General features: G+C 44.2%; 2 protein-coding genes across 4 annotated transcripts in view; one reads left to right on the forward strand and one right to left on the reverse strand.

Annotated features, from left to right (window-relative positions):
- LOC114446812 (RAC-gamma serine/threonine-protein kinase) overlaps positions 1–15649 on the forward strand; it is a 38984-nt gene extending 23335 nt beyond the window's left edge. For both annotated transcript variants that reach the window (XM_028422606.1, XM_028422607.1), the window contains 10 exons: positions 48–192; positions 472–603; positions 1273–1338; positions 2231–2299; positions 4203–4325; positions 4951–5079; positions 9652–9866; positions 9996–10083; positions 10668–10770; positions 11329–15649. In XM_028422606.1, the coding sequence (XP_028278407.1) occupies positions 48–192; positions 472–603; positions 1273–1338; positions 2231–2299; positions 4203–4325; positions 4951–5079; positions 9652–9866; positions 9996–10083; positions 10668–10770; positions 11329–11414 (1156 nt within the window). In that variant the 3' untranslated portion in view covers positions 11415–15649. The remainder of the gene's footprint in view (positions 1–47; positions 193–471; positions 604–1272; positions 1339–2230; positions 2300–4202; positions 4326–4950; positions 5080–9651; positions 9867–9995; positions 10084–10667; positions 10771–11328) is intronic.
- Positions 15650–15691: 42 nt separating this feature from the next.
- LOC114446808 (serologically defined colon cancer antigen 8 homolog) overlaps positions 15692–21809 on the reverse strand; it is a 34656-nt gene continuing 28538 nt past the window's right edge. Inside the window, exons 17-19 of one of the 2 annotated variants that reach the window (XR_003671786.1) lie at positions 16628–16754; positions 16243–16349; positions 15692–15729 (exon numbers count right to left, since the gene is read on the reverse strand). Coding sequence is in view for 1 of the 2 variants with exons in the window: in XM_028422598.1 (XP_028278399.1) it covers positions 16311–16349; positions 16628–16754 (166 nt within the window). In the remaining variant the exon portion in view is untranslated. Of the gene's footprint in view, positions 15730–16128; positions 16350–16627; positions 16755–21809 lie in introns of those variants that run through there. The other variant, XM_028422598.1, reaches the window with a different exon arrangement.

The raw sequence follows: 21809 nt of genomic DNA on the forward strand, positions 1-21809 counted from the left end.
ACAAGTAACACTAGCTTTCTTTAACTTGGTGTGTCCTCTCATTTCAGAGATGAGTGGACAGAGGCCATTCAGATGGTGGCTGACAAGCTACAGAGACAAGAGGAGGAAAGGATTCAGTGCAGCCCCACCTCCAACATTGACAACATGGTCGAGGAAGAGATGGACATCTCGACTACACATCACAAACGCAAGGTAATGCACAAAGAGCTGTATATGAGCACCATACATCTCTCATGATTTCACCCAAAGTGCTTTTGCATCCATGGGGAAATATGGGTGAAGGTGAAGTAGGCATAATTGACTCACTTCTGAGGCCAGCCTCAGGTCAGTTATAGACTTGAGCCTACTGAGACATATATTGTACATGATATACAGCTCTGACATCGTTGGATATCACTTCCAATTACTGTAATGCTGTATATCTACCATATAATTTGAGGCATATATGACACTTGTCTTCTGTATCACCAGACAATGAGTGACTTCGACTACCTGAAGCTCCTGGGGAAGGGAACATTTGGTAAAGTGATTCTTGTCCGGGAAAAGGCCAGCGGAAAATACTATGCCATGAAAATCCTTAAAAAAGAAGTCATTATAGCTAAGGTTAGTCTGGCATCTGTTATCGATCTTTCTTAGGGCTGTTGATCCTTCCAACATGTTATTTAGAGGGCAGTTTTTAGCTATCCATCTAGCCACAGCATTACATTCCTTCTCCTTTTAAAGTTTTTGTATTTTATCCCATGGGGCAGCATTTTGGTGCAGTGGTTAGCACTGTTGCCCCTCAGCAAAAACAATGTTACTTCGTACCTGCTGGCCGCCTGGGGCCTTTCTTTTTGGAGTTTACACAGTCTCCCTGTTCCTGCGTGGGTTTTCTGTGGGCACTCCAACTTCCTGCCACAGTCCAAAGACATGAACGTGTGGCTAATTGGGGATACTAAATTGGCAGTAGATGTGAGTGTGAGTGTGACTGGTTGTTTGTTCATCACCGTGTGGCCCTGCAACACATTCCTGGCCTGTCCAGGATGTACCCCAACTCTTGCCCATTGACAGCTGCCAGTCCCTCTGCGAGCCTGTGTAGGTTAAGAAGATGGATAGATGGATCACACTACAGAGATTTCTTTTTAAACAGACCTAAAGTCTTATTCTTTAGTTTTTTAATTTTTTTATAAATAAATTATAGTATACATTTGAAAATTTTGTGTACATTGTCAGAAGTGAGTATCTGATGTTTTAAACACCTTGAATGTATATTATTGCTTCATATCTGTGCAGGATGAAGTAGCTCACACGCTCACGGAGAGCAGAGTACTGAAAAACACCAGACACCCGTTTCTTACTGTAAGTACCTCACATCCACAAAACACAACTGTTTAAAGTCATACATATGGAATATGTCATATGTAAGAGAATGAATCACCTGCACACACATGCAGCATATTGATCCTACGTACTTGAGTCTCTTGAGGCTAATTATGAGTAAGACACCAAATTGTTGTACTTAAATGGCCGCATCTGTTAGCTTTGATGTTCACATACACACATTAGCTGCTGTTTATTTCTATCGCACTCCCTCGTAACATGCACGCACACACACACACACACACACCGTCAAGAGAGTAATTACAGTTCACATCTGAGTTTACCCCTGTCACACCTGCAGCCACAAAGAGACTTCGACCAACTGTTCTTTTGTTTAGCAGCTTACTCCCTCAGAAGAAAACACAGACACACACACTTATTTCACAAAGACACACTCACATATGCACTTGCTTTGAATAAGCAAATACAGGCATAAACAGTTTGAAGCGCAGAATGATCACGTTTTGTTGCTCCTGCTGGTCTACCTGAAATGGGAGCAGACATCCCGCTGTGTATGAAATCGTTCTCTCACACACACTGTTCACTGTACAGGGAGTGTGTGTATATATAGAGGAGGAAAGTACATAATTATTCCAAAAAAAAAAAATGATATTTGTGGCTGTCCAGTTTATCCCCCATGTGACACTGTTATGTCTGTGAAGTTACAGAAAAAAAATACAAGGCTTTTGTTGCAATGAGTGCATGGGGATAGTCAGAAAGTTTAGTAATAATCAATCTGTCCACTGTGGTTTAACATGGGTTTACTGTTACTTTTGGATTTAACTTAAAAAAGGGACAGACACAGGAACCACAGAGCTGTACACTGGGTAATTCAGTTATATAAACTGCGCATGTGTGGCTTTTGTTTCAGTCACTGAAGTATTCATTCCAGACTAAAGACCGCCTCTGTTTCGTCATGGAGTATGTGAATGGAGGAGAGGTAAGACACACACACACACACACACCACCACCACACACACATTCCTATGAAATATGTGGTTACCCATCTTTGAGATTGCTTCAGACAGCCAGTTAAACCACAACTCCCCTACACCAACTGACAGACATTAGAAACTCCACTGCTGTTCACTGTCTCACTGCTGTGTTAAAAGTCAGATAGCAGAAAGTGTCTATGGCTACGTGTTACGGTACATTCTTATATTCATTTTATGAATAAGTATTATGCAGCACATTGATAAAACTGAATTTTTGAAATGTTTTGTAGGCAACAAATTTAATAGGAGCATCAGCGATGAGTGTTTCAAATTATAATCAGTTTTCAGATGCCAGTGTTAAGTCAAACAAGCAAATGCTTATTTCAGATTGTCTGATGAACAGAATTGTTTCAGAGGCAATATGTTGCATATGAAGCTGTATGGATGCTGCAAAGGAATGTTTAAATGCTCAAGAAGTGTCAAAAGTTTGACTGTTGGATTGCTTTCAAATGCTTAATTTGCCAACCAACTGGCCTCTCACTTGCCTCCTCGTCTCGCTATTCTGTTCCATCCATCTCCTGCTACCGTCTATTTATGAACACACCTATGGGGCAGATACAGCCAGAATGACAGTCGGAGACGAAATGAGTTTGGATTCCCCCACTTTTCTATTTCTCAGATTTTTAATCGGTCCGTTTTTGCAATCTTGGTTCATTCCCTTAGTGTAACTGTCACCTGCTCCCCTCCCAGTTTGTTAGGCAGTTCAGCCAGCGCCAGGCCTGAGCAAACACACACGCACACTTAGACAAATACACACAGCAAATTTTTACCTCAACGGACGAATTGCAACCACACATTCCACACAAACACACACACACAACCCCATTACAGACCTGCCATAGCCACAGCTGCCAGTACACTGATGAAGGCCCACCTGTCGTGTACCCCCTCTCACCGCACCCACACTAACACACACACACACACACACACTATTTGAGCAAGGTGGTCTATGAGCATCACTCCAGTGGCCATATGAAAACCTCCCTGAACAATTAATAGGGAGATGTGTGCCCCTTGGCCTCATGGGTAATTTGTACGACTTGACTGGTGCAGCGCAGCAGGCTGGTGTCATTTTGGTGCCACATGTGTAGCCGTGTGACAGTGACAACTTGACAACTGACAGCGAGGGAGAATGCTGGAGCGAGAGGAAGGGAATGTGAGGTGAGCGATTAAAAAGCAAAACGAAGGAGAGAAATGGGAGGTCAGGCCACCTGGGAGAAAACAAGTTGTGTACTCTTTAAAGTATGACAATGAGATTCCTGCCAAAAAGCAGAGGGGTGGATGTGAGAATGGAATAAATGAAGACGGAGGCTCAGGGGGCAAGGCCAGTTAGGCCACTAATGAGTGCTGCACTGGAGGCAGTTGGGGCGGGGGGGCAGTGTTGGCTGCAGCGGCAGCGGCGCTCGGCCTGTCTTTAACTAGACTGGTGTATTGATTAAACCCTTGATTTGGCCCCCATCGCTGAGCTCCATGCCAGTGCCGTGCCAACCTAGCCCAGAGGGTAACGCAGTAGAGGTGTGTGTGTGTGTGTGTGTATGCGAGGGGGGGTGGCTGCTGCTAGATGAGGCGCCAGCTGCCTAGCGCCTCCACATGCCCTCCTCCGAGACGTCCCCCCCTACTCCACATGCACCCCTCACGCACACACAGCCCCCCGCTCGCCCTCCCCTCCGCTATCTATCATCTCAATATGGTGCGGGCAGCCAGTTTGTGTTGTGCTAATTTCCTCCAATAAATCAGTAATTATTGCTGTGCCGTCCCTGCTGTCTCTCCCCACTCTCTCTCACTCTGTATCTCCCCCGCCCTCTCTCTCCCTCTCTTCCTCACTCGTACTCCCTCCTTTTCCCGCAGCTGTTTTTCCATTTGTCCAGAGAGCGGGTGTTCTCAGAGGAGCGCACGCGCTTCTACGGCGCTGAGATTGTCTCCGCTCTCGACTACCTGCATTCCGCCAAGATTGTGTACCGGGACCTCAAGGTAAACAGAAGCAGAGAGGGAAGGCAGGCTGGGGGGCATGGATGAGAGCGATCAGATATCTGAGGGAAAACTTCTTTTGTTTTCTTGCCCCCCCACCTCTTCTGTTTCCTTAGTTTTTGTTTTTTTTTATCTAGGATGAGACAAGTGGCTCAGGATGAGTAGTAATTAAAGAGAGGGACAGGGAGAAGCTCACACAGACATAAAGCAGCAGAACATTGCAGGAGGTGGGGGGGGGGGGTACTGATGCCACAGAGGTAGAGAGGTAGATGGCTCTGTCTGAGTGCCTGCCTGGCAGCCTTGGCCCCAGCCCTGCTTCACAGCAGCCAAGAAAACAGAAAGGAGAAAACGCAGACAGAGTGAGAAAAACACTTCAGCCATTAAAATTAAAAGGTTGAGTGGCTCCACTACATGCCTGAAGTTTATTTTCCTCCTCTGTGTGGGGTTTGTGTATCCTGAGTGTGTGCACTGCCACTGTGAGGGGTAATACGATGGGTTTTCTTATCTGTCTGCCTCTGCTCTCCCCTTCAGAATGCTAAAACTTCATAGTGTACAAAACACTTTTGTCAGTTATGTATTGTATTGATTTCTGTCATGAAGAATAAGAGTATTTTCTCCCCCCTTCCAGTTAGAAAACCTGATGCTGGATAAAGATGGCCATATCAAGATCACTGATTTTGGGCTCTGCAAGGAGGGCATCACAGATACTGCTACCATGAAGACCTTCTGTGGCACGCCAGAGTACCTCGCCCCAGAGGTAATCACTCCTTCATGTTTAACATAATCAATGACAAAAACCTTCATCTGAACCTGACCCTCAAACATTAACACAGTAAAAAAACAGTAGTGACTGAAGTAAAAGACACAAACGAGTAACCACAGTAACAGTAACACAAAGCCACAAACTGATCAATCACCCCTCATAAGAAGAGATGATATCAATCTTTGTGTTTTGACAAATAACAGATCTCAGTGTCTGTATGCTGCATTCTGTAAACTGAGCAGATTGACTGAGGCCTCGTACATAAAAGCATCTGTGGCATCCACAGGCGGCCTATCCATTAGGCAGCATTTTTGCACCGCTCAGGGTTCCACCAGGATGGCCCCTGTGAACTGTGGGACTCATGTTGCCCACTGCACAGTGCCAGTTTATGTAACAACGGCCCGGACTGATTAGCTTAACTACCAGGATTATTACTAATCTTTGATAAATGGGTGTACACTGAGTAGTTACTTGAACAACTTGCATCACTCACACACTAAAAGTGACCATTAAGTGACTTTTTCACAGTCCCTTTACCTGTAATACACTGTGTTTTCGAAGTATGTTTAATGTACGTATATATATTTGCATTTGTGGATTTCACAGGCAAACATTTCCATAGCATCAGGGTTAACAGGAAATATGCAGTTTAGGAGTGTAAATGAGGGTGTTAAAAGGGCACAGCACAGTGCTCACTCACACACACACATCTATGGTCTTGTAATAGTTTTGCAAGCCATCCGCTGTCCAGTCATCAGCGCTGCCTCACTCGAAGGCCAGCAGATCAACTGGCGAGAGGGTGGCAGGACTGTGGGTGGTGGAGACAGAGTGATGGAGATGTGGAGATGAAGGCAGGAGGGGAGAGGCAGAGTGTATATCCCACTCAAAAAAGTATGGAGGACAATTTGGCGCAGCATTTTGTGCTTTTTTTTTTAGAGTCCCTTCCTTTGCGTGCCAAAAGCTGATTGGAGGCTGTTGGTTATTTTTCACAGGATGTGCGTCTGTGTGCATTTGTGTGTGTGTGTGTGTGTGTGCGTGCATGCATGTGTGCTGTATGTGTGTGTGATTGCAGTAGAAAGTGCGGGCTAGAGCGAGGCAGATGGCGGCAGATGGGCGAGGTTGGAGGAAGGTGCTCGGAAAAAACCTGGAAATCTACACCACCGCCGCCGCCACTCGCCCGCCCGCACGCTCTGCTCGCCCGCCCGCGTGTAAAAATAACACAGTTTGCTCGGAGCCAAGTTACAGAGATGCAAAGTAGCCGGGATTAAAAAGAGAAAGGGGGGTATGAGGGGGGGTTGAAGATAGAGGAAGATAAGAAGGGAGAGAAAATATTTCAGGGTTACAGGAGTGAAATTCAGACAGTTCCTGTGTTTGCCGTCAGTGAAAAGGGCAGATGAGAAGTGAATAAGGAGCGCTTGTGTCTGATGTGTGCCTGAAGGAACACACACACACAGACACATACACTGATACCTCAGCAACACAAAGAGGAGAATAATTTCTCAGCTGAACTTGTAAAGCATTGGATTGAAGTGTTATTTGTTTTAAGGATAGCTGAAAAGATTAATGTGGGATTAATGAACAACAAGCAGTGTAAGGGTCCTGTAGAGGGATGGAACAAGATCAGAGAAAACACATGGAGACTGTTTTTCTCTGTTTGACTGTGAATGTTTAGTGTTGAAGGGGATTGATTTGGGCTTTTTTCTATATGATATGTGTTTTTATATTGTTTGTATGCTCTATATGATGAGCACTGTAACCATCATTTCATGGTATATTAGCACATGTTTTGGGGGACAGAGGGGTTTCTGTTTCACACCAACAATATGGGATTGTATGCTCATAGGATATGAGGTGTGTGTGTTTGTGTTCCCTGCTGGCTTTCTGGGCTGGTACAGCCACAGGCTGTGTGTGCCTGGCCCATCCCGTCCATTCCTGTCCTGGCTGCCAAAGCCCTCGTCCTGCGAACAGCAGCTAGCTGCCACATGGCTGCTCCTACAGGGACAGGACAAGACCTTATCCCATACTGCTGCTTTTAATCAGATAGCCTCCTCCTCCTCCTCCTCCTCTCTCTCTCTCTCTCTTGTTACTTCTGTTTTGTCCTATTTATTTGCCCTGTCTTTTTCTAAATTATACAGCTATTACCACACAAATTGTACACACACATTCACTATGCATGCACACGTACATATGCACGCGCACACACACACACACACACTCCAATGCCTCCATGCCTAAGGCTGTGGGGCAGCATTCTGGCTCTGTGTGGATTAATCTGCTCCCTGCCTGCAACCGAGCTGCCACCACTTTCTTTGGTCCCAGGACACACACACTCACACGCACACACGTTCTGTAACACACTTTTACCTGCACATACATATACATGCCCAACTGGACAGCTTGATTTGTGTACATTTCTGTACCTTTTTATACAAAGATTTAACACAGCTCTGTAGATCAGCGGTGAAATGAGCCTTGTAAGCTGCTCTGAATTTCATAAAGCACACACAGTGCAAGAGTGTTTGTGTGTATGTGTGTGTGTGTCACTTCTCAAGCTGCAGGGACTGAAACAACACCAAACATCTCCTAGTTTGCCTCATTTTCAAAACTTTATGAATTTGATGAGGACGGATAAATATTCCATCTGCTGTGTGTGTCTGACAGTCTCCCAGCAGTATAAGCCAGTGTTATCCCTCCAGCCGTACCAGTCAATAGTATATCTGGAGCTGGCAGCGTGCTTCATTCCCTTAGCTCTTTCTCTGCAGCTGCCAACTGGGTGACCAGCTTAATTCTTGCGCAGACACACACATTCACACATAAAATAGCTGCAATATAACTCTCTTATTCACTTCCACGTACCGCGCACGTTGACTCGCACACACACTGAAGCTGACGCCTGCATCATTAGCAGTTTAGTGTCAAGTGTGTGAGCTCAGTCAATTAATGACCAGCTTTTCTGTGGCATTGAGCTGCTGTGGAAACTCGCACGCAGCTGTTTGGTATGTTTTCTCGCCTGGCGCATGATGATGACATTTAACATGATTTTGTGTTGGGGAACCTTATCTGAACCTGGCACTGCTGCCAAGTAAAGAGAATAAGCCTGTTTTCTGCCTACCTCTGCAGCCTTCATCACAAAGCAGAGACTTTAAATCACAGCAACCCTCTGCTGCTTTTAAGATGCAGGATTTCTCCACAACTTCAAGATAACACTGAATAGTTTTTGATTATGATATTGCTTTTATGATATGTAGAGTACTACACAGAGCAATTCCATACATGTGAATATTCATCTATAAACAAATGACAGCTTTTGATTTTATTTATAACATAATACATTTCTCTCCATACTATTAAAAGTTAAAGTATTAGTTTTCAGTTTGCACTGAAGTGTTTTCACAGTTTGTCAGTCGGCAGTTTGCATGAATAAGTCTCTGTTCTCAGCTATTTATGTATTTATGACACCTGTCCTCTCTGCATCTGCCACACAGCTCCTGCTAATGGCTGCTCGTGGTTCAGCATGCTGTATATATTTTTAAATCTTACAATGTTATGACATTGACTGCGTAATTGTATCATGTAATTTAGAATAGTCGCGGTACAAACAGATTTATCTGTGTGAGTGTGTTTGCACTTGCTTTAGTGTGTTAGTGTGTGCTCACGTCCAGCCCGACTGGTCCATTATTAACAGTGAGTGAGATGTTATTATTATTATTGGCAAGATGTACAACATATGTTGTTCTGGCTGCTCTCCAGCTCTGTCTGTCAGTCAGTCAGTCAGTCAGTCAGTCACACACACACTCGCGCACACACGTCTTAATAAGCTTATTATGTTAATGAGATCCTCAGCAGCACCTGAACTACCTCTCTTTATTCGTCTGCCTCCCTCCTCTTCCTTCTCTTCCTCTCTTCCAGAGGTGAGCAAACGGGCACACGAGAGGATGAAAGAGAGGGAGCGAGTCAGGGATGGCATGATTAGAGGAAGTCAGGATGAGACAGGATGGAGAGGACAGTGCAAGGAGAGCAATAGGAAGGCAGCCCAGACGTAAGACTTTGATACAGAAGCCTCTCCGCACAGCACATCTTTCCTTAATACACACAACACAGCCGCTGACAGGGTGGGACCTGTGCTCCCAGCCTGGATGTTGGACTGGCCCTGACTCCTGCCTTTTCTGTCCAGGGACATTCCTGTCTGTCCCTGCCAGGAGAGGCTCAGTGTGCCAGGCAGAGCTGGCAGCAGCGGGGGGAAGGGGGGTGGGGGAGCATCTGATTGCACACTGACTCCCTTACAGTAGCAGGGATCTCTGAAGACCTGCCATCCCATGATGTTTGCCTCTGTATGTGTGCATCAGGAGAGGCTACTATTTACATTCCTAGCCCTTGTTTTCTGTACAGCCACTTCTGCTCGTCTCATACTTTTCCTGTTTTATTCATCCCTCCAGCATGACAGGTGACGGCTGTCCTTTGCTCGTCTGTCTCTTTACTGAGTGCCTTGGGCAGTCAGTATTTATCTAATAAAATAAAAGCATATGTCCAATAAAACTAATGGCCCCATCTTTTCCCCCTTCTCAGGTCCTGGAGGACAATGACTACGGTCGAGCGGTGGACTGGTGGGGTTTGGGTGTAGTGACATATGAAATGATGTGCGGCCGACTGCCGTTCTACAACCAGGACCACGAGAAGCTGTTTGAGCTAATCCTCATGGAGGACATCAAGTTCCCTCGCACATTGTCAGCTGACGCCAAGTCCCTTCTGTCCGGCCTGCTCATCAAAGACCCAAACAAACGGTTTGTGGCCGAATGGTGTGTGTGTGTGTGTGTGGAAAAAGTGAGGAGCAGGAAATGTTACAAATCCTCCACAACTGATCACTCTCTAGATAACATGTTGGTTAAACTGATTCCTCTCCTCTCCTTTAGGCTTGGGGGCGGACCAGATGATGCAAAAGAAATAATGAGACACAGTTTCTTCTCTGGTGTCGACTGGCAGGATGTGTATGATAAAAAGGTATGTGCTACCCTTTTCTACTGTTTAGAAAAATCATAAGGAGGTGGCGGTAAATAAGAAGTTATGTACATAATATGGAACATAAGACATCTGGAAGTTTAATAAAGCAGCACAGTGCATTACAGAGAGGTGGGACTGTATCCTGAGAGCCTGTGTATGTGCTTCCTTGTATAACACCAGCGAGTCAGGTCCTTTGTGGTAACACCTACTGCAGGATACACAGGTGATGAGCATCTAATTTGACTCAGATTTTGCCTTCCTGGATCACTCTGTCACTTCTCTTCTCCATATTTTTTTCCTTTGCTAACAGTTCCTTTCTTTCATCTTTTCTCACCTATCCTCACCCCTTCTCCTGCCCTCCCCTATTTTTCCTTTCCCCTTGTTTCCTCTTCTGAAACTAGCTGCTCTTTCAAGCATTTCATATCTGCAGGATGCAACTTAACTGATAATAAAGAGAAGCCTCCAAACCTACAGACCTGCTCACTTTTTTGTGACATGGATAGTTTAATGCCTTTCAAACAGCAGTAGCCATTGTTAAATGCTGGTGTACAAACTAATCTGATCTGTTCACCTCTCTGCTCTAGCTCGTCCCTCCATTCAAGCCTCAGGTGACGTCAGAGACAGACACCAGATACTTTGACGAGGAGTTCACAGCTCAGACCATCACAATCACTCCGCCAGAGAAATGTCAGTGTCCTTTCTCTCACACATATGTGCACAAATATGAACAGCTGATAAATATTACGTTTTTTACTTTCATTCATAACTGTAGTTTTTTAGAAGTCTGTTAAGTCAGGCCCTCCAGGATTTCACAATGTTGCAATCACCTCTATTAACGCCAGTTCAACCATTCCCCGTGAATTCTGCACATCCTTGCAATTTTAACCAATCACGATCAATTGCAACTGCAGTTTTTTTGACAATGCTGCTGTAAAATCAGGCATTTCAGGCCGCAACAATCTCAAAACAGGCCCCAGATCCTGGAGGGACTATCAAGTGTGTCTGTATTAGCCCTCTGGCCTTGTGCAGCTCTTTTCAGATAAAGATACCACTTTCACAGTGTTCAGTGCTGAATTATGCATGAGTGGAACCGACGTGTCAGTGTGAGGTTCCACTTGTTATGTAGGTCACACATGTCAGCCAGCAGTAGATCAGTACATCAGGAACACACCACTTAATTGAACTAAAAGTAGATGTATGTATGTCAAAAAATAATGTTATTCATCATTATTTTTCTGTCCTCAGTCGATGAGGATGGGATGGATTGTCTGGACAACGAGAGACGACCGCACTTCCCACAGTTCTCGTACTCTGCCAGTGGCCGGGAATGAACTGTCCATCACAGTGACATCATCACAGCTGGTCGCTGAGGTCATCAGTGTGGGACTGACCCAGAATGACCCCGACTTGAAGGATTTTACCCTTCTCCTCCTCCTCCTCTTCATCTTCTCTTTTTTACCTCTCCAGTCTGCTTCTCTCTTTTTTTGTGAATCCTGTGTTCACAAGAATTCAAAATTACTGTCTAATCCTGCACTGCAACCCCAGGTGATCCAAACCGTGACGTGATCAGTTGCTATGTAATGACCCTTTAATGACAGGAACGTCTCCGGCGCCCTGCTGTGCTTTGAGTGTCAGTCAGGCAGTCTTTAAAGAAAAAAAAAATCGGATAAAGTTAGACAACAGCTGATGCACTTTTTTATGTGTATCTGATGGAGATACAGCGTTTGAAATCATTTCAACCCAAACTGCCATTTCCAGTTGTATCTCAGGCTTTTGCAGACAGACAGACACATTCAGGTCTGATTTAAAATCCTCAGTTGAACAACTATGAGATTGAATCAGGAAGTAGTTGTCAGTTATCAGTGAGCAGAATCTTACACACCTCATGTTGTCGAGCAGGATTTCACTCAGGTTTTGCTCAATGCAAGTCATTACCATCGTTGCTGCTATTTCAACTACAACTACCACAGGTACTTACTCCTACTATTATACTACTACTACTGCTACTACTCCTGAAATCCGGTGCTACCGTACTAGCCTAATGCTGCTGATCACTATACAGGTGCCAGCAAGACATCAAACACCTGTATTAACATCTATGCTCATAAGCTGGAACAGCTGCTATGCCCAACGTACAACTATTCCACATCAAGCCTGTAGATGAAGATTATAACAGCAGGTCTGTGTGAGTGTTTGTGCGAAAAATTTTGTGTTCAAGAATGCACTTCAAAGCACAGCAGGTCAAAAGGATGAAGCTCCTCGATTATGAGCTTTACTACATTACCCATAATGCAGTGCAAAGTGGTCAAATATACCTGTTACAGCAGAGGTGAAAATGAGAGAAAAACAACTGGTTTGAATGTTTCCCCCTCCAAAAAAAGAGAATTTTTATTTATTTTCAACTTCAATACCAGTTCCTCTGGGTTTAAATCTTTCCCAAAAGGGAAACCGAAACGGTACTTTGTTTCGATGACGGAAAGCTTTACTGTGACATATTGTTATTGTAGCTTTGGGGATCCACATGGCTGTACCTCTCTGTGTTTGTGCAGGAGGGAGAAACGGACTGAAAAGTCCTGGGTGGCAAAGAAAGAGAGTACAGGTGAAAATCTCCAAGAATGATATGACATGAAATATTTATAATGTGATAATTTATGACATATTGATTGATAGTGAGGTGACAGCCGATCCTGTTTCCGGCGAGTTTCTTACAAAGGATTTAAAAACTAAAATTGTCTGTGAGGAGGTATACATCAACAGTTATGGGTTTACAAGAATCACAGCAATGGCTATAATATATATGTTCTATTTATTGTTCTACTCATCGGTTTTATATTTAACTTTTTCTATTGTTATTACATTATTCTAGAAAAAAATATATTGTTATTTCTTAGGGCTGAGAGGAAAAAAAAATTGCACCTCAAGAAACAAAAATGGCTGAAGAATGTAGGAGGGAAAGCAGATAGCCTTCCTGCTCCATTTGTTTATTTAAATTATGTTTTTTGTGCTGTTTTGTGACCAAAATGTGACAGATGAGACCTGACAGGACACGTTAAAGACTGTCCGGGTTGTTGACTCAAATGTTCGTCACATTTAATCTGACCACAGGTGTGTGTGTGTGTGTGAGAGAGTTAGCGATGGCTGAGGCAGAGTGCAGAGAGAAAGACAAACAGGAAGTTGAGCAAAAAAAGTGCAGCGCAGAAGGCAGAATGGAAGGAAAGAAGAGGTATTAAACTGTAAGTGCTGTTGTTTACTGTAAGTATGTAGAGAAGAGAGGCAAAAGATGAGAAATGTGTGGGTGTGTTAAAGTGACAGTTCACCATAAAACTTAAATATTCATCGTATACATTCCTTTTCCAGAAATCACGACCCAGTTACTCAACAACAATTCACAGACCTTGTTTGAAGCCAATTTGTTTTTTTTTACAACTTACATAAAGACAGTCTTTATGGGTATGTAGCTCTGCAGGTTGATTTTATGGTGAACTATCCCTTTAAGTCAGTCAGTGTTCACCTGTCAGTTCTTTGGATGTTTAAATGAAAAGAGAGGGAATGAGCAGAGTCTCTCTGCGACCACTAAACCCTCCCTACTGTCTTTAACGTGCCGCTGTCATCTCTCGGGCCTGGTCTTCGTTTGCAGTCGTTGCATCATCATGTCTTCCAGTTTGACCAACAACATTTAAAATCCCCTCAATTTTCTGTCTTTAAACGCAGTTTAACAAGTCAAACAGCTCGACATCCAGCATTTCATGGGCGAAAAGAAACCACTTGGTGTGAGGTAATATTTATTTTTACAAATCTGTACTTTATAAACCATCGTATGGAAGACATCACCTCCAGTATCTGAGTACCAGGGGATGTGCTCTCATTAGGCATAAACAAATGCATTCCACTATATTTATTTGAATGTTTTTCTTATCATTATTGATGGATAACTTGAATTTATTTTCTATTTATTTTGTTGTCTTCTGTTTTGCCGTTTAGCAGTATGGGGTGTAGTCGTGTTTGTTCGTATAAAATAAATGTCTCCTTTTCCTTCCCTTAAAGAAATCTTATAAGAGACCTAACATGTTTTTTCCGCTGCTCTTAAGTCCTTATGCTTTACTGTCGCACATCCATTAAACTGCTACTAGCTAGCGAGCAAAGGCGCTTTAAGGCAGAAAGTATAAAAGGACAGCGCTGGCCTGCATGCTGTAGTCCTCTGTCTGCACTACCAGTCCTGAGTCAAAGTTGCACTCAGAACTCTTATGAAAAATAATTCTCTGTGATCGATTGAGCCTGCCTGGCAGCAGCCGAATAGCTGGCACCCTCAGCAGGCTCGAGCGAACGTTCCCAAAGTATTTGGAAGGATTTCAGCTTTGATTTGACCCAGGTCTGTGAGCGACTGAGGAGTTCTAGCTGTATGTACATGCTTAACGCCAAAATCATTAGAAACCAGAGTTCAGAAAATTCTGCTTTGTAGCTTTGGCCACAGCACTTTTCTCTCCCATCGCTTTTTTATATGATTCAGAGGAATCTGATTCAGCCCTGCTTTAAAGGAAGATTTTTAGCTTTTTTATGTTTTTAAGAAAATGAGGATTTTTAAAGCACATCAACTCTTCATGTACCACCGCTAGCTTCGATGTTACTCTGATGTCTAGAGTTGGCAAGACCTGGACGAAGTGTCCCACATGCAGAGTCAGAGCTGTCCCTGCTGTGAATCAGGATCAGTGGGAATTTTTAGAATATCGTTTAGTAAATGAATCGCTGCACTGATGTCTGATTTCTCCTCTGATTTAAAAAAAACTTCTCCCTCCAGTGAGCCTCCAACTCTCCTTCAGTCCTTGACAGATTTTAGTGTCAGATCATGAAAACAAAATATTTTCCTCCATCTATTTAAAGTGGACAAGCTTAGTAACCCTCCTCATCAGTGTGGGTTTTTCCTTAAAGACGGTGAACCTGTTGTGGACACGTGTCAGAGGTTCCTAAACTGGATCCTCACAGCTTTACTGGTGCCCTCAACACACTGAACAGTGTGAGCTGACTGTCAGCGTTCACTCTTAAAGCTGCTGCTGTTTGTACTGTACATCTATCACACAACAGATCCCACTCCAGTAGTGTTTCAGAAATATGTAAAATTCTTTCAAAGACCTCAGCTGCTCTGTATTGATCTCGTCTGTTATTAATGAACTGACGACATCAGCCAAAAAAATCACACACACTGCGCTCCGCCTGGCGTTAAATGCAGATAACAAACAGCTCAAGTGTTTGGAAGGATTTCTGAAGGTATTTGACCTCATGTCTGCAGCAGATTCCCTCCCCTCTCCTCTCTCTGGTACTAGTCTACTATCATCATGATTATTAACATAAGCATGAGATGTATTCATTTATAAACAGCAAACAAAAACAGCAAACATGTACAAAGAATAACGGAGTTTTGATGCCATGTCCGTCTACTGTAGCTTTACAGTTGTGTGAGACGTCTGTGGACAGCTTCCAGCTGTGCACGGAGTGGGCTGTGTTTCCCTGACGCACTGTAACACTGAGGTCAGTGCTGCTCTGTGGCGAGCAGACCGTGTTGACTCTGGGACAGTGTCAGGAAACTCAGAGTTTGACGGAAAAGCAGATCAAACAGCCTTTTTCTGTCCTTCATGCTGTCAGGATGCAGTGCTGCTGGCCAGTGAGGCCGCCAGGATGTGAAAACAACAAATTACCATCAACATGAAGCTGTTTTTTTACACTGTACATCCTTAGTATTTTTACACATAAAAATGTATATGATAGGGATGCACATTATTTTCCTTCTTACAGACAGCTTCAATAAAGCACTATGTCAATCTGCAGCCACGTGTCGAGTCTTTGTGCCAGACGACAGATCAACTAAAACCCAACTGATACCGATGAGAGTATGTGCCTGTGTGTGTCTTGTGGTGTCCAACTAACATGTTAAGAGGAAAAATCGTTTTGCATCAATTCGGCTTTTCAAAAAGCTTTTTATTTATTAAATTAATAATTGAATAAAAAAAAACATCAGTCACACTACTGACTCATCTAAGGTTCAAAATTCAAATGACAAAAATGTAACCAGGTAACAAATCCACAGGTGTTATACAAAGCACTTTGTCAAAACAGGTATACTTTTTTCATGTAGCACCACTGATTTAAAAAAAAAAACATAAATACCTGTTTGTGTTAAGTTTATCAAACAGTGGAAACATCCAGATCCAAAGAGTGAGGAGGAAACAGGACACTCACGTAGACACAGAGTCTATTTGTCTTGTGTTTGGTAGCTAGAAAGAAAAACACACATCATTCATTGGAAACTGCATCTGAGTAACACACACACACACCCTCTGATGATGAATCACAGCAGAACAGACAACATGTTTTTCAGCAGATCCTAGGTCCAGACAGAACCATTAATCATGAGAAGACAAATGTCTCCTTACTGATTTTATTTAAGTAAACACAGACTATAATGCAGTCTTGAAAGGAAAGACACGACCACAGTTCATTAAGTAACAGTGCAGAGTGACTCACAAACACTCGCTCCTCTGTGTGTTTGTACCTTGATGCGGAGGTTCTGCATCTCCTCGCTGAGTGTGTTTCTCTCCTGCATCAGCTGGTTCTGTTTGGCCAGCAGCTCACACACCTGCTGGGCGCTGCTCTGACAGTGACGGTCCAACTGCTGCAGCCTGCAACACACACACACACACACACACAAAATATTGACTGAACGTAAGTGAGAAAAACCCAATGTTGTAAATATTGAAAGAGAGCTGGATTGAGCTTTTAATATTACTGGACTTTATGTTGATCAAACAATCGGCCCTGTTTCCAGGGATATGACGACAGCTGAGGAGTGAGAGGATTAAATCGGCCTGTTGTGACTGACCCTTGTTATTCTCCTGAAAGACTCAACGGTTGCAACAAGTAGCCCCCTGTCAAAAATATTGTGTAAATAATCCAGCACCTCTCATGCACTATAATGCTGGGGATTTTTGTCTTTGTCCTACAATTATTAAACTGAAATCACCAGCTGGAAGCAGAAGTGACGCACACTGCAGCACCGTGAGAAGTTACTGTCTGAAAGTCGCACACCATGAGAACTGAGCGGATTGTGATGCCATGCAGATACACACACGTGTGTCACAGCTGCACATCAGTAACTGCACCTTATTTTTGTCAAATCACTCAATGTTACATCATCAAACTGTCCTCCTGTTGTCTGAGGAAGCTGCTGGAGTGTGTGAATGTGCCGTTATCAAGTTTGAATCATTACCACGACGTCCCAATTAGTGCGTTCCCTCTGACACAGCCGCTTCTGCAGACAATAGCCTCTTTCAGTGCACACTAGGATTAGAGTGTGTGTGTGAGTGTGTGTTCCAGCTGGGGTATGGGGGTAAGGGTGTGTGAATGCTATGTGTGTTGCTGGCTGTGTGTTTGGAGATGGTGGGATGAATGTCTGTTAAGATGTTTCCCACCAGCAGCCCATTATTTCACCCATTCATCCGTCCATTCAGCTCTTCATCTGCAGCGGTGAACTCATTCACACACAGCCTCACACACACACACACACACACTTCCTGATAATGAGACACAAGTCTCAGCACTGGACATTTGCATATTGAACCAGCATCCAGAGTTATTCATATTTCTGTCTCTCACACAGAGCAGTGGAGAAACTTCATACAACCAAGCACGTCTAATAAAGAGGCAGACATGAAGGTGCTTCACTTAAGTGTTTCATAATTATACATTAGTACTACATTTTAGAAGGAAACATTGAAAGTTTAACTGCATCTATTTAAACTAATCAGTGTGCTACAAAAGTTAAAGACTGACTAAGAACAAACAATGCAATAAAATTGACAAAAGACTTGTAACGCATACAAACAATAGTCGAGAGATGGCTGGTTGAAGCTAAGAAAAAAAAAATCCTGCTTGGCTACAAAAAGCTTAAAACACCATGAGTTTATGGATTCAAGAGTGATCACTTTTCACTTTTTCCATCACCGTCAACAGGTTCAGAAGGCGGACACGTAGAGAGATGTGTGGGATACAGACGAGAAGACAAGAGGAGAAGGATGAAGGATGAAGATGCTCGGGGCAGAGAGAGAGAGACAGAGAGAGGTTGCTGGGGGGGGAGACAGATGCCCCTGCCCTGCTGGTCATGTTGGCAGTAGCAGGGCTGCCTGTGTGACAGAAGGGGGGGGGGTGAACATCCCAACTCTGCTACACAATCTGCTCCCTGCTACCCCCCCCCCCCACATTGTCCTCACTCTGCCCTCTTCCACCCCTCCTCCATCATCATCATCATCATCAGTCCCCTCAGCTATAACCTGCCCTCCTTCTTCTCCTCCATCCTGACTGAAGGCCCACCGGGTGGTTTATCTCAGACCTGGAGGCTCCGTCCAGTCCTGCAGGCCGTGGGCGATGACTCCCCTCCCCGCCTGGCGCTCCTACAGCCGGCTGCCAAGCTGTCCTGACCAGCCACCTCCCCCTTTCACTTCTTTCTCCTCCAGTCCTCCCACACTGCCTCTCCCTCCTACGCCATCACACAGCAGCACAGCACGACACAGTGGGGCATCGCCACGTCACACAATAACACAACCACACACAGAAAGTGCCCTGCTGTGGTGAGGCGAAGACACAAGGTACAGACACAACTGATGTGATGCTCACAATGTGCAGGAGATGTCAGGGCACACACACACACACACACACACACACACAGCGGAGCTCCTAAAGGTCAGAAACGGAGCCTGTTGTTCTGGAGCTGTAAATGTTTGATGAGGGAAGTGTTGAGAATGTGTCGAGTGAGAGCCTTAAGCTCCACACTACCAAATTAATCTGAGTCACGCTGAGAAAATGCCAATCCTTATCCAATCACCTCTGATATTGATACACAAAGACACAACAAACACTTCAAAACAATCAAAGAGAATGCAGCAGCACCTCTTGGAGATATTGTGGAGATAACTTGCCTCCAGACATGTAGCAGCTTTACACTGTGAGAGCACAGATAAACGTTAAGTCACTCCAGTATTGATTCGAGTGTGAAGTTGCTTGTCTGAAGTGAAACATTACAGGAGACATCATGCCAAGGTGAACAAAACGGAAACTACCATCTCTGAAACAATTCATATCAACATGTCAGCTAGCATCTCTACAAAAAGCTGTGCAACTGGAAGATGCCTGTGTCAGTCTGTCAGTCTGTATAAAAAGGCAGACTGAAGTCCACATTTGGTTGCTGCATCAGAACACCAGAACTACAGATTAGACCTGTATGATATGTCTTTAAAAGGAATTTTACAAAATGCAGAGGAACTAACAGGAGAAAACTGGAGAGTGTACAGTGTTGTTTTGATGGAGGTAGCTGTCAATACATTTCTCTGTAAGATGGGCAGAAACATAATCAAAATTCCCCTTTAAAGCTCTCAATTATCATAATAAATACACATATTTAAAATATTTCTGCACCTTCCTCGAAACATTTTTGAAACATTTTCAGCCTCCAGAGGAGAGTAAACTGACCCTATGAAAAAATGTAAGGAAACACAAGTTTCTATAAAGTTACTTTGTGTATAAAATTATATTATTAGGCAGCAACATCTGTTGAAAACTGTGTTAAATGCCACCAGGCTGACAGGAGGGCCGGCGGGCTGAACAGGCTGCCAGTTAATCAGTCGGTCAGGTCGTGGCCTGAGATGTTTAAAGCGGCTGCAGGTTGTAAGCTTACAGTTTATGTAATGCAGTAAGTAAAAGCTTTGACCCTGGCACACATGTAATCAACCTCACACACGCACACACACACACACACACCTCAGTTTGTCTGGCCAGAGAACCTCTGGCCTTACACAACACACACTCTCTCTAATCCACCTCGTCTCACCTTCATACCCTGCCTCGGAGGGGCGAGGGGGGGGGGGGGTGTGCGTGCGTGCGTGTGTGTGGGGGAGTGTGCAAGAGTGTGTGTGTGTGTGTGTGTGTGATTAAAGTAGCGCTCCTTCCAGCAGCTAAAGCAGCAAATCCAATAACTGGCCTCTATCGACTGGCACACTCATTAATTAGGGCTTAATACGGCTTAATGCTCAGGCACTGCCCTACACTAGCCCACACATACACACACTAACCCACAAACACACACACACTGCAGGCTGGCTCGCCTCTGCCCGCTGCCTGGAACCAGTGAGAAGTGAAGGAAGCTTGGATGGATTCATGGAAAGGTCTGATGGCGAGACAGATAAATGGATGTTTGGGTGAAGAGGATCTGCAGCCAGTGAAAAACGAGTGTTGACAGGTTGTGGTGTCAGGTGAGGGACGCGCAAACAAAGCTGACGGCTGAGTGATCGGGGTTAGAGGAGGAGAGCTTTCACACTGACCTGGTGAAAGGACACCACCTGCTGGATCTCACCGTTTACTGACACACACACACACACACACACACACACAGCTACACACTGACTCCTCACAAAAACACCTGAAAGCGCCTCCAGTGCTGGTTGTAAGTGTGTGTTTTGCTCTCGAGCAGACATGATAAAAGCAAGTTTTGCTGGGAGGCAGTTTGCAGTAATTTCCCCTGACAGCCCAATAATCAAACCCTGCTCACAATCTGCACCTTGAACTGCCGCACTCTCTATTGACTGCTGCTACTAAGGAGATTAATTACAACACACACACGCACGCAGCTACCTCTCTGTGGTATACATCAGTCGTAGCCCACAGCTAGTGTCTAAACTCTGTTGTGTGTTTGCCTGTGTTTGCATATTTATTTACAGGTGGGAGCATATGTCCTAAAGGCATGGTCCAAAGGGAAAGTGCTAACGTCATGTTAGAGAAACAGAAAGCTCATAACAGATACAGATCTGGAAGCAGCATTCAGGTCTGTCACTCAACAGCCCCACATGAGTGTGTGCGTTCTTATTACTAAACAAATCAGCCAGTGGAGCATGTTGCTTTAAGAGAATATTTACTGCACAGTGAATAGATTATCGAAACCACCCGAAGTAAACTGAGGCCTCACTAAACAATTTGTAGTGCATTAAAAAAACACTGCAACATTAACTTCTAAAATTTATGCAGAAAAATAAAGATCTGTAATTTCAGTGGTTTTCTTGTAATGACAACCACATGCTCAAACACACAAGCAGACAAAAGGACCGAATAATCTGCTGGAAATCAAGAGATAATGGACAAATCTGACCCTGACAAGATAAACAAAGAACTTAATGTGAACACAAATACTTAACCTATATGTTTGTGTGTATAGTATGCAGGGGGCCTGGAGGGGGTTGAAGAACGCAGGCAGACGGCCTCGGCTTGCCTGGTTACAACAACACTGCCAGGGGCATGAAGGCTGCAGCTGCCACACACACACAAAACCATATTTCACCCAACCCCAGGCCCACCGTCACCACCCTCACACCCCGGCGCTTGCACACAACTGCACTCAAGAATATATATGTGTGTGTGTGTGTGTGTCTGAAGGCCATGCCCCACATCCTTTCCTCCAACCTGTCATGCCAGTTGTTGCGCTCGCTAACATGCACATTTGACATGGGAACATGGTTTGGTGATGCTGCGGGTTCTGATCGGGATGAGACCGACACGCATTCCCTCACTGTTATTTGACTTTCTTTCTTTTTGTTTTTTTTTTCCACTGCCACCTGTCATTTTCAGAAATTTCATTTACATGTACTTTACTCTGTAAACGTGCCCACAATTTCATGCGTCTGCAGAGAGTTTAG

The sequence above is a fragment of the Parambassis ranga genome, chromosome 15 (assembly GCF_900634625.1).
Source record: "Parambassis ranga chromosome 15, fParRan2.1, whole genome shotgun sequence".
NCBI lineage: Eukaryota > Metazoa > Chordata > Actinopteri > Ambassidae > Parambassis > Parambassis ranga.